Here is a 13812-nt window from a genome sequence, read left to right as displayed (position 1 = left end):
ACAATAAAAACCACACTAACATCCGACAGCAATGAAGAGAAGGAATGAAGAAGAGAAGAGCAATAGTAAAGAATATCCAGACTTATTGTTTAATAACTGTAAATTACCTTCCTATTCCATTCATGATATTCAGATAATCAAAAGACATAGCCGTATTTGTTGCTAACATGTGAACATTTTAGCTTTGTGTGCAATAACGTTGTGACCAAAACATCATACAGTGTAAACCGAGTTGTTATGCGTAAATCTAATACTATTTATTCAGGCTAGAGAAGACTTTCATAAAGGTGTGTTTTGTGACAACATGGCGGTTGTGCAGCGCTTATTAGTTTGTCAGATAAGGCTTTCCCTGCAGGGATTTGGCAGCCGCCTCCTGCATTGCTAAGTGAAGCTCTGACAGCTGTGACATCAAATCGCTGTTTGAAAGCGTAACTCATCACTACGACATTATGTCATTATGAAAAGGAGGCCATTCCTGCTAGTCTCGGTGAAACAAGCTTCGCATGGTGACAGGCAGCTGCACCAGACTGCAGCATGAAAGGGGTAGGTGGCTTGTGGAGGCTAACGGATCTGTGGAATTCAGAGAGGAAACCAAAATGAGAGGTAAAATGCATAGGGAAAAGCAGTAGAGAATGTGAAATCTGGAGATTGAAGTATTACATGGTCCTGGGTTAGAAAGATGTAAGTGCAAGACATAACAAAGGATGGAAAAGTTAAAGCAGAAAAAACTGATGGATGATAATAAATCTGTCAAAATTTTGAACAGACTCATCCATAGCAAACTCTATTGGAAATTAACATTCTGCCCATATTCACTCTAAGTTGCAGAACCTGCACAAGCCAAACACTTTGTCTGATAACTGGCCTAGGCAGGGATTCAAAAATTAGTTGGCTTAACTCTAGTAAACATAAATCGTAGCCAAATCTGACCCAAGCCAGCCAGACGCCTGCAAACGCATTTTGCTTATATACAATTATGACACTGATCTGGAAAAAGTGCAAATATATGTATGTACACATAAATGTAAGTTTCTGCATTTGTATCCTACAACTGGGATTTGACATGAGGCTTTCAAAGATAACTAGTTTGTATAAAGTCAGCGGAGTGATTTTTGACAAGCTGAGTTCCGTACTCTTAGTGTGTGATCTATCTTATTCCCCTGTGTCACAGGGAAGCATATGGTTGACTAGACTGAAAAAAAACATTAGGAGGTCCCAGGAAATAGTACACCTTTTGGGTGCTTTGCAGACTTTCCCACTAGTTTCTGCAGGCCTCATGCTGAACTCCATTGCTCAACTCAAATACTGGCCAAAGTCTGGAATCCAACTTTGTCTAAATCTTTCTTTTTAAAGAATTTGATTCTCCAGCTTGCCAGATGTGTTGAATTCTGATTCAACAGAACTAGACAGGCCAGCTCATCTGCAGCTGCCCACACTGCCAGTTTCTGATGTATAATGACATTTTTCCCACATCTTCCCTTCTTGCTCGGTGCATGCAATTCTCTAGTTGCGTATTGTTCAATACATTGTCATCCCATGCAACAGTTGTGTTACTCACATACTGCATACTGTGCATACAAGTGGTGTTATAAAAAAACCTGATTGATGAATAAAAATCTGTTTGCAAATGCATTAAATTCTTCATTATAATGGCTGACTCACGTGCAGCCAAACAGATTTGAAGCCAAGCCTGCTATCATCCAAACCCAGCAGAGGATTTCACTGCAAATTGATGTGATCCTTTTAACAATGTCCCTGCCTGAGTACTGATAGAGCCGCAGTAAATCAAGGCAATCACAAGGAGATATGGGAAAGACTTTGCCGTAAATCCCACAGGGATCATAAAAGTACAGCATCTCAATGCGTCTGTCCACACCACCTGTCTCTCGCTGTCTCTTGCCTTCCTTGTTTATATTACTTTCTTTCATTGTCTTCCTTTACTCCATCTTCTTCAGTTCAAACACTCGCATGTCGACATTGATCAAATCATTACTTTGATTGTACTGGCGCTGATTTGTGTTTGTCACTTTAAACTGCTGGATTTTGAGGCGATTGTGCCAAATTTCAGCAACAGTAAAACCATTCACAGAAAAAGGATTAGAGTGCAGAGCATTACACATCATTGCTTGTTTCTCTTCACAGCCATTTGTTGGACGTATCACTTGTAGGACTTGTCATTCCACTTTGACACTGTGGTTGTTACTGTGTACATACTTGTAGAGCAAGGACACTCAGGAAGCCACCTGGATAGTTGAAGTATAAAGGGTACACACCTGCACATTTCTCTGCACAATGCTGAGTGTAGAAACGAATGAGAGTGGATATATTTTGAAACATACACATATCTTTTCAGCTAAAACTTCCCAGCGATAGAACAATGTGTCAATCATGTAATGTATGTCCTGCATAGACACATTGTCACTTACGGACAATAAGCGGATAAAGAATTGAGTTGGCAAAAATTGTTCGGGCCAGGTAACAACCAGCTGATTAAAACATACAGACCAGGATCCAATCATCAGCTAGGAGATGTGCACAGGAGTGGTGAGCATGGTCTGAAATGCTTCTACTTTACACTGTAAACTGTTGGAATGTTTAGCACCCTAGCATCCCTCCAATAGGTAATCTGTATAAATCGCTGATGATTTACAATGACTTCTCATAGTTCCCCTATCTTTAGTTTAAATTCATGGCTAAGTTGAATCAAACACTGGTGATTGGGTTGCATGGGCCCGCTAGCAGTCCGTATGAATTACAGGGATATGCAAACCAGTTCTCACTTTTCTTGGTGACTGGGCCTTGCTAAAAAAACCAGTGCAGTCTTTACTGCTTTATTTATATAAATACATTGTCCCTTTAGGTCACAGAACTCCACTGAGCGATATCCCTTTATGGAGATGACCCATGTCTGCTGAAATATTCCAGACAGTTTTAGCACCTCTAGTCTTCCACAGTGAATCACTACAGTCAGCATTTACCAGAATGTCCTACTGTGGGGCTAACTGCCAAGTACATTTATCATCATATTGATGATATTGTGCGTTCCTATAAATGGAAAATGCAGGTGCTTTGGTACTCACTGCCTCAATGCCCAGAGGGGTAACAACCTAGCGCTAGCTTTATTTAAGGATGTCATGGAATGTGTTTTTACTGTCAAATGAGATTATTTTACTCATAGTCTGCTTAGCATTTAAAGCTAATAGTGGTGTTGTGCTTGTGATTACCAGTAGGTGGAGAGGTTTTCATTGACTTTTTTCTACCCTCCAGCCCCTCCACCCCTGTCCCTCCTCTGTCTGTCTCATGCTGCCCCTGATCAAAGGAGTTCCTGCACCAACTTCATTCCACTGCACAGAGGGAGAACACATGTTGGAGGCTCAGCAGAGACGGAGCAGAGAGAGTAGACAAACAAAGCTCTCACATACTGGACCTATTTTTTAATGTTGGATTACTTTTCTCATGCCAGGGACTTTATGCGTTTGCGTCTTTGCATCAGAGCGTATGAGTGTGAAAGTTTGTGTTTGTGTGTAAATTTGAACTGTTTTTAAACATGGATTCATCATTTGCTGTGAGCTCTCTTCCCCTGGCCCTTTTATTCTCTCTTCATCTACACAGCCACCTCCTTGTTTGGGCCGCAATGGACTCTTGCTATGATGAAGAAGGCGCCCCAAGCCGCTGCATGCCCAAGTTTGAGAACATTGCCTTCAATCGTACTGTGGTGACATCAAATGTGTGCGGTTCCCCACCTGAGGACTACTGCATGCAGACTGGCTCAACGCGCTCATGCCACCACTGTGACGCATCAGATCCCGACCTGAGCCACAATGCCAGCCTCCTGACAGACTTCAACAGGAATGAGGAGCCAACATGGTGGCAGAGCCAATCCATGTATTATGGTATCCAGCACCCCAATTCTGTCAACCTTTCCCTCCACCTGGGTAAGAGCATAGCAGCAAATCCTTAGTTCAGTCTGACCCCCAGAATTCTTTGGATTGACTTTTCTCAACTTGTACTTTGTGGCCAGGCTGAGTGATCTAGGTCAAGCATGTGTGTCCTAAAGGTTCGATTATGGTCTTGGTTTCTATAATGTTGTATATGATGTCCTATTTTACTTTTAAAGTGCTTGAAAGCTATTCATGTGCACTGCATTTGCTGTATCCCGGAATAGAATATGAATATCAGTAATAGATTTAGCTCTCTACTGAATGCAAATGGTTTCCAGTGGTGAGAGTCTAATGATAGGGTTTCAGATGAATGCATGTTCTCACACCAGTTGAGTTGAGATTGCATCACTTTTACACTTTTCTGTGCCGCAAGGGTCTTGATGCATTACTTTGTGTACTGCAAGTCCATTGATAGGGACATCTTTAATACAAAACAGCTGTGCTTAACAACACATGGTATGTGTTACTGTGTTGCGGCTCTGAGCTGTCTTCATGAAAAACACTTTGGCCCAGACTTGGCTTGGACTTAAATTGTTTGTGAGCACATAGCCACAAGGGCATGTCTGAAATTTTTTTGGGATTTAAAGTGGATAAGGAGGACACACACTTGTATCTGACATGCCTGGATAGCATCTGAGTCATGATTTAGTTTGCTTTCATTCAGCCTATGATGGGGTACTAGTGATAAACCCATCCAGATCTGTCTGCTTGAAAACTCAAGCTTTTTTTACGACTGTACAACTAAAATACAGCCACAGCACAGTCCACATAGAAACTTGTTTCCAGCATTGAGTTAAACCAGGCAATCTCCAGATATAAACCCCTTTATCAACCCTGTATGTAACCATTTTATATTGAAAATCCACATTCATATTGCAAATTCAATGTTAATCTTCTGCTACAGGCTCAATTCAGTGTTTTTGTCTCAGCAATCGTTGCATACTGTACAAGTGACTGTAAACGAAAGAGAAGTCACTTACTATTTCATGGAAAAATTCCAGGAAATAGGCAGCTGATAACCCCCGAAAAGCCCAAAGTTTGGTGGCCATAAAACTGTGATTAGGAAAGGAGGATCAACTGAAGTTAGCCAGGCATTTACATAAAATGCATTTGGAATTCAAAAGACACACTTACTTTCCAGAGAGTTACATTTCATTAACCCACCCCAGCCAGGGTCATTTTTGCACAGCCGGAGACTTGGATGGCAGGTCTACTGTCACTTAAAATCATGCAAATTTCCCCTTTGGTATAACTTTTGGAGAAAACTCAGAAATGCATTTTAAATAAAGTTTAGGATTTGGGTTTTTTTAAATGTAGTCCGATGCCTACAGGTAACACTTGCTGTTACTGTCAAAATACAATGTAACCAACAAATTACAGTATCCAAACAACAAAAAACGTTTCTTGGCTGCATCAGTTTAAACCAGCTACAGCATGGGTAGCCCAGACTTTTTCAGGAAAATAGGCTATTGTACCAATTGAGAATTTTTTTTTGCCTTTTCCATTTGCAGTGTTAATTGATATTACTTATATTACAGTGTTGATTAAGTGTGGAAAAAAGGAGAGCTTAATGATGTGTGAAAAATAAGTGGTAAATAATTTTAATATGTTATGATAGTTTGTAAAATTAGCTACACTCTTATGGACAAATTAACTTGTTGTTGTTGTTTGTACAAAGTATGTAAACATAATGGTTTTCCAATATGAGGTGGATTCTGTGTTTGTAGTTAAATTAAAACAATCTTATGTTCAGTGTTTAGGATAAGGATAGGTTTAGGCTGGGTAAATGCTTGGTTATGGTAAGATCAGTTCAGATAAATGTTTGGTGTTGGGATTCAGTCATGGTAAATGCTCAAATGATGAAACTTCATTTTACTTGGAAATTAACTTAAAGGGGAACTATGCAGTCTTTTTAATCTTCATTTACCTTAACTGAACAGCTTCGGAGTCATTGGGACGTTTATATGACTTTTTTTCGAGTCGAATGGTGGTTGTCTCGCTCCCCCCTAACGCCTGTGAGCAGAGAAAACACCCTTGCAACTCAGCGTCAGGAAGTATCGCGTGATACCAGGTCTCGCAATGTAACAAATTCTTCACGGCACTGCACACATAGCCCATTGAGGAACCAACTAACAAGATAGCAATGGCGTTTTTCACACTATTGTCATGGCTGGGCCGGCAAGAAAGAAGCAGAAATGGAAATCTGCAAGCTAAAAGTGAAGAAATGGCCAAAACTGCATAGCGTCCCTTTAAAGCAAATACCATATATAACCATAGACCTTTTTCTTTTTACCATGCTGCATTATTCCGGTGTTAGTAATACAAGTGTCTGGGATGCTTGCTTCACACACTCTTTTCCTTTAAGCAAATGCATTCGACTCACTTTTTGTGCACTACATACATATTTTCCTTTGAACACATTTCAATTTTTCCCAAAATTATATGAGACCAGCTTGAGCCATTAGCATCATTATCCCATTACCATGCTGTGCGAAACTGCTGAAATAAAGCATCAGTCCACATTTGTCCCTTTAACTGAATTAAATTGTGGCGAATTATGTTACAATGCATTAATACAAATCTTTCTATGAAATTACCTTTCCCACTTCCATTTACTTGCTGAGCTGTGTGTGTGTGTGTGTGTGTGTGTGTGTGTGTGTGTGTGTGTGAGTGTAACAGAGGGTCTCAGCAGGGGAAAACCCAGCTATTTGGGCCCCCTGAAGAATATAGATCTGGACCCCCTTTTTATTAAACTAAATTAAATACTAATGAAACATAGTATTTCTGCTTAAGAGTACATTTAATTTATTCTCAGTTAAAGGTGGAAATCAGCATTCTTGTTCTGTTAAATCTGTCCTCTCTTTGGTATAACTCTCCTCTGGCTTTGCAAAAGCCAAAATGGATGATGTCTAAATATATTACCAAATCAATAGAACTCAGCAGTGTCAATAACATATACTCACAGTATGAAAATCAACTTCCAGAGAGTATACACTTGCTGAATACAAGATGTAATCAATTACAGTGAGCATTGTTAATTTTTCATTTTTCCCCCAAGTTATTGTCTGGTAAGACCAGACGGTTGATAGCTAACATGGTGCGTTCAAGCACTCATGGGAAATTAGAAAAATAATTCACAGGAATTCCTGCCCAATTTTTGATTGACAACTCAAATGTGTCTGAGTGTGTGATAATCGCTTAGTTAAGGTGTCCAGGCAGTTTTATAAACTGCCCCCCTTCCTGCTCTGTGCAGAATGAGAATACAAATTGGCGGATGGATGGAAATTCATGTATGTGGATCCTCTCCAGCTACGACTAGCCTACAAGAAAGAGTAACGCTACGTCTGTAAACAACACGCACAAATTACTTTTCAAGCTGATACGGCGAATAAGTTAGCAAACAGTTAACAATTTACACAAACACACAACATTTACGGAGCAAATTTATCATTCGTTTGGAGACTTGTTTTTGGTGAATGTAAGTCTAATATTCATTCTCTTTTAAATGTTGTTTTGTTTTATCTCCAACTCCTGATGGAAATAGCTGGCTCTATTAGCTGCCCAATGCTAACAAAACCCCATGACGTTAACTAGCTAAAGATAGTTAGCCAAATCAGTTCTGTCTGCGGTTTAACTTGCTAACAGTGGGTTTTAGGGCCTTTAGCTAAAAACGGCTGTTAGCTGTGTCCGCTGGTAAAGTGTAGAGTGAACAAAAACAATTGGCTAGATACTACTAGCTACTACAAACTGTTGCAAGTTAAAAAGTGTTGGATGTTAAAAACGAATGAGCCTAAATATGCTACAGCGCTGTGTCAGCCATAGACAGTTAATAAATATACAGTCTGTGGTCAGCACTGAGAATCACAGAACTACCTATTTTTTTAATTGATAAAGTACAGTATACAGAGAATTAAGTAAGCAATACTAGCACATGAACATCAAGTGTACAAACTTATGAAGATAAAATAATAAAAATAAAACTACATACGAGTCAATACAAACGAGAAAAAAAACATTACTTTACCATCAAAACAAAAAATACAAGAAGACAAAAATGTACAGTAAGTCAGAGGTTTTGGGAAAAAAAGACCACTTTATCCACAATTTTAATACTTTTCTTGTTATCCAACGTTTTAAGTGACTTCAGTAGAGATTTAAATTCTATGAGAAAAAGTAGAAAATGTCTGCTTGTGGACATAGAATTTTGCATACAGAACAACAAAATTAAATAGATATTTAAGAGCATCGTTATCTGAATTATTGTAGTAGCATATGATATCTAAAAAAGATATTAAAAGGGTAGACAAAGTTGTTAGGTTCAAAAAAGTAAAACTCCAAATCTGTCCAAAATGTTTTGGAAATTTCACAATAAAAAAAAAAAAGATGAGACATTGTTTCAATGTTCTGTTTATAAAATGTCCAGGAAGAGTCGACATCGGCAAATCTAGTAACAAGGTGATTATTAGGGTATATGTCATGTACATTTTGGAGGTGTAATTCCGTAGCTTTTTTTAGAAACACAGTAGTTATATGGTACAAGCCAAGTAGAATTAAACCATTTGGGATTGCACAAGTTAAAGAATTAAATTGTCTGAAATGAATTGGAAAAGTGTGTACGTTCATAAACTGTTAATAGGATAGCACACACAATCACCAGATTGTGTGTTTGGACTTCCAGCATAGAGGGTTTTCATGATGCATCATCAGACCGGAAGTCGCCATATTGGAGGTACTCCGCATCTCAACAATGCACAGGCACTGAAGTAGATCCTGAACGTCGTCAAGGAAAATGCGTATTATTGCCAGAAGTTATCAGAAGAAAGGGGACGCTTGTGGTTAGCAAAGCTCAAATTCACTCAGATAGTGTACATTGTAGATGGCAAACTGGGGGTCTTTGAAATGAAAAAAAATAAATAAAAAATAACCCATCCACACACCATCTGGTTATAGGTCTCCAAACCTTTGTAGGATTTAAGGTCTGCCACTGTGTGTGGCCTCGGCGAACCAGCTAGTTGACCAAATTGGGATATGCAACTAATGGAAGAATCACCGGGTCGTCATGGATACAAGAAGAAGGAGCCAATTCGTAGGGATCTGCACCGCCAATAAACCATCATTTTTCGAAATGTCACGCCTAGCCACGTCTTGTGGTCCAAGTCCTTCCCTGTGTGCCTTTAGATCTTGGACGCTTTTCTGTTGTTTAGACATGACAACATTCACTTAAAGTTTCAAAAGTGCACAATACTAATTTTACTTTGTTAAGTCGTTGACACCGAGTGCCTCCAATATGGCCGCCCATCCTGGTTACCGCCCAGAACGTCACGCCGGTGAAAACCCTCTATTCAGTCAGTGAAGACAGTTCCTGTTCAAACCCTAGAAATTTCCTTGACATATCCGATTTCCTCCCTTCTCCTCTCTAGGCGGAGTGGGCGCTCCCTATTAAATAGCTCATCTTCAAAGGAACGAGAGAAAGGGACGAAATGATGACAGAAGTTTAAAATGCCAGAGCTTGACCAAAGACAAACTATTATATCACGTGCTCTGAAAGCAAGTGTCCAATGGAGAATATTGATTTCCAATAGCAAGCAGATGTCTGGCTGTGTTTTTAGACTTTGTTGTTTAGTTTGAGTTCTTTTCCTGGAGAAAGGCAGCAATGTTGCTGCTGCCGAGGAATGTTCTGCGTTGTCTGGAGGGGGCGTTATTCTTTAAACAATCCCAACACCCACATGTCTGTCTCCCTCAGACTAAATTGACCTTTGCTCCTTTCTGCACTACTCCCAAGGCGTTTTTTTTTCCTAGACATGTAGCCTTTGAATAATTCTAGCAATCTTAAAAGAAGGATGAGTATGGTTTCATAACACCATTTTATGTAACTAAATATCCCTACATTTTGGATGTGTGGCATCCCTTTGGTTCATATATAAGCTTTGTGACCCATCTGGGATGCTGGTGGGGGGGGTCTTCGACATCACTGTTTTCTTTTGCCTTTCCAAACCAAACAAGCTCTCTCTGAAGGAAATCCAAGCAAATGCTGGGATGATAAACACCGGCAGTAGGATGTAGAGACACATCTTGCAGCCAGGTCAGATTGGGTTTGTGGAAGAGTAGAAAGACGGGGATTTGGGCTTCTTCAAGGGGAGTAAACAAAACATAATGAGGAACAAGGGGGAGAAAAAAAGAAAAATGCTGGGTGGTTTGCTGGTAAGGAAATGGGGTCAGGTTTTTCCCACAAAGACTTTTTGAGATACACACACATTGAAGTCTGCAGCTGGTTCTCATTCAGTGCTGTCAAACACAAGCAACATCCTGTCTCAGATGTAAAACAATGATAACAGTCTGCCACAGTTGGCATGGCATGACATTCTCACAGCCAGAATATTGGCGTGCATATGAGACACAATTCTCTGTAAGAGGCTATTCTATTCTAATTTCATTCGTAAACTGTGAGACGCACCATGATGATAAGATAAATCCACTCATCCGTGTATTTGCTCATCACACAAATCTCAGCTTGGAGTAAATAGATTGTAAATATTGAGCCTACAGTACTTGTGGTGAGTTTAGTCTCAGTCTGGGCAGACGCAAGCATCTGTGTTAAATTGACATTACTCAGAGTAAGGTCAGGTACTATGCTGTGCAGCTCCCAGCCTTTATTTATTTGTGTCCAAATACTGTATGCTTGTGCGCAACGTCAACAGCTTTGGTTGGATTTGTGATCCCACAAGATTCTGGATCAGCCCTGTAAAGTCGCACCAGGCTGTTTTACTGGGTTTCCAAACAACTTAATTTTCAGTGCTCAATGACCTGTTGCTTGGCAAACAAAGAGAGACTTCTGCTTCAAACTGAGCTTTCCAAACTGAAAATAGATGTGTGAATACTGTCTTAGGGTGTATTTGATCTATTTTGTATAATATGTAACTTTGCCTGGTTAAGATTGAAAAGCTAAAATCCTCTGTGTTGTGCCCACATAAATTCTGAATACAAAGTATGCACTCCTGAAAAGAGGGTGAAACATTAAACATGCAAAACTAACGTACAAATATCCTTTGCAAATAGTCTGCATTTCATCACGGGATATCTAACAAATGTTTCATCTTCTGCCTCTTTTATGTATGCGCCTCAGTCCCTGCAGGGCTGGGCTTACCTCATGCAGAGAGGAAATGAAAGCTAAATGATTGCAGGGCTCCTAAAGGAAAGATACCATTAGAGATTGCTGCAGAGACAAGAGGCAGAAAGGCCTACATATGACTTGGCAGAGAAAAGCAACAGATGTCATTATGGCTGTACCAGTGGATGGCATCCCACTATGAATGTGCGGCGCGGCTGAAACTTAGTGTCTAATGATGTAGAAAAAAAAAAACAGAGTGCAATGAAGAAGTCTGTTAAGAGTTTCTACATGTTACTTCTCAGTCTGGTCGCATTATGACTTCAGTTTGTGTCTGCCCAGTTAATCCCCGGTAAAGCTGCACAACATGTGATTCTGTGTACAGCCACAAACTATGTCCCTAACTAAGTGTCCAAAGTGAGTAAACTATAGGAGGAAACGACACCATTCAATCAAAAAGAAGCACTGATTGAAGCACATGTTTTTCCTACACAACCACATGTTAGATATCAATGACTCCCACCTTAGTTTCCTTACAGCAAACAGTATCAAAAAATCCCCCATTGGGGCTACCTCTAGCTCACCCAGTAGAGTGGTCACCCCATGTAGGCTAAGTCCTTGACAATGGCCCGGGTTTAAATCTGACCCGGGTCCTTTTGCTGCATGTCGTCCCCCCTCTCTCTCTTAAAAATCACCATCATTAATTTGAGACATACAGTATGGATATGCAATGCAGAGAAAATGCCAAAATGCATTCTTTCCTAACTATTCCTTTCATTTAATTAAACATGTACCTTGGAGTCTCATTCCTCCACTTATTATGCACCTTCAAAAATTACTTCTCAGACTTTTCTTCAGGTACAATGCAACACCAATTACAGCGCAACTTAGTCGGATCTGCTAAATCCCTCAACACCAACTCAGATGGAAATCTGAGTAGGGTATATCTCCTTGTTCGCTGCGGCTCTCCTTCTAGATGAAATTGTGTTCTGAAACCCATCTTCCTTTTTCACAGATTGAAGTGGAATCACAGTTTTATCTATGAAAGTCTCACTTCTCTTTCTCTCTGTTTCTGCAATGCCACTAAATGTCTAATGTATCACTAAAACCTTGCATTAAATATCATAACTCAGTTATTGAATGATGTGTTTAATTTGATGCACTTTGCTGTTAATTAGATCACCCTTATGTCTTTGCACCTCAGATGTTGCCCCAGTCTTTCATTCTTACCGGGGATTTGACAATAAAGCCATTTTCCCTGTGATTTTGCACTCTTTGGCCTATTCTGTTCTACAGTTGTCATACAGTTATCCCTTTGACCTATGTTTTACTACTAGGGCCCACTATGATCTGGATAATGAGAAAATAATCCTGGGTATTCTTCTACTCCTGCAGGAATAACATTCATTTACTCTGCATGGAGCCACGGGAAATTAAGCCAATCCCCCATTGTTTTCCTTCTTTCTATAATGCAATTATGTTTTTTTTTTCTTTGCTCTTGGGCCCTACACTATCACCCCACAGTATTTGTCTCTTACAGAACCAGCCCTGATCCAACTGTGTAACTACAATAGATCTAGTTCCAACAGTAATTCCTTCAATGATTCCTTTCACAGCTAATCATATCTGTTTTTCCACAGGGAAGGCTTTTGAGATAACCTATATACGATTGAAATTCTACACCAGTCGGCCGGAGAGCTTCGCCATCTACAAGCGCACGGAAGTGGATGGGCCCTGGTTGCCTTACCAGTATTACAGTGCTTCTTGTATGAAGACCTATGGGAAGGATGCTAAGGGTTACATACGCCCCGGGGATGATGAGAAGACTGCTTTATGTACAGATGAGTTCAGTGATATCTCTCCACTCACTGGAGGAAACGTGGCTTTTTCCACCCTGGAAGGAAGGCCAGGTGCATACAACTTTGACCAAAGCGTGGTGTTGAAGGTGAGGTTACATTTTGTTGTGTATATTTATTTGAATATGTAGCTATGGTTTATTTTTTCACATTTTAATTTACATGGCTATTAGTAGCTCCACTCAAAATTATTTTGCAATAATATCACTCACAACTAATACGCTTAATCTGACAATTCAGACTTTGAAAAATTTTGAAAAAGTAATTCATGCAAAATAAACATGTTTTTAAAAGAGTTAGGGTACACTGGTAGCTCACGTAGTTGAGCAAGAGATCTATGTACTAAGTCACAGTCCCTTAACGCAGAGGCCCGGGTTTGATTCCTGCTGCTCTCATCACATAGGCAACACTTTGTAACAGTGCCATGCTACTAATGTTTCCTGACCACCACTTTAAACATATACTTTTACACAAACAAACATACTGTAGCTATGCACATTTACATGAATGACCTAAAGCCTTTTTCAAAACAGCTGAAGGGAATCTAATGTTAGCTTTGATTAACATTGATGAAGCTTTGAGAGGGCTGGGCTGATTTATAGCAGCCTCCTGGGGGAGAGTCTGGGAGGGGTGGACACAGTAAAGTGTGGCTAAAAAAATGAATAAAGCACTCAATGCTGCCACTTCTTTTTTCCATGTGTGCAGCTGCTCCAGCATGTACTTTGCATGGCTACTTTAGTGAAATAATTTTCTATTTCTTACTATATATATATATATATATATATGTATATATATATATATATATGTATATATATATATATATATATATATATATATATATATATATATATATATATATATATATATATATATATATATATGTGTGTGTGTGTGTGTGCGTGTGTATATG

At 39.6% G+C, this 13812-nt stretch overlaps 1 protein-coding gene across 2 annotated transcripts in view; it reads left to right on the top strand.

The window, feature by feature from the left end:
• The first annotated feature begins 3287 nt into the window (after window positions 1-3287).
• lamc3 (laminin, gamma 3) overlaps window positions 3288-13812 on the top strand; it is a 95541-nt gene continuing 85016 nt past the window's right edge. The window contains exons 1-2 of one of the 2 annotated variants that reach the window (XM_034897201.1): window positions 3288-3935; window positions 12687-12991. In XM_034897201.1, the coding sequence (XP_034753092.1) occupies window positions 3548-3935; window positions 12687-12991 (693 nt within the window). In that variant the 5' untranslated portion in view covers window positions 3288-3547. Of the gene's footprint in view, window positions 3936-7213; window positions 7420-12686; window positions 12992-13812 lie in introns of those variants that run through there. The other variant, XM_034897202.1, reaches the window with a different exon arrangement.

Source organism: Etheostoma cragini, chromosome 16, assembly GCF_013103735.1.
Source record: "Etheostoma cragini isolate CJK2018 chromosome 16, CSU_Ecrag_1.0, whole genome shotgun sequence".
In the NCBI taxonomy this organism is placed as follows: Eukaryota; Metazoa; Chordata; class Actinopteri; order Perciformes; family Percidae; genus Etheostoma; species Etheostoma cragini.
Note: the sequence above shows the minus strand (reverse complement) of the source record. Positions and strands in the feature narration are given on the sequence as shown.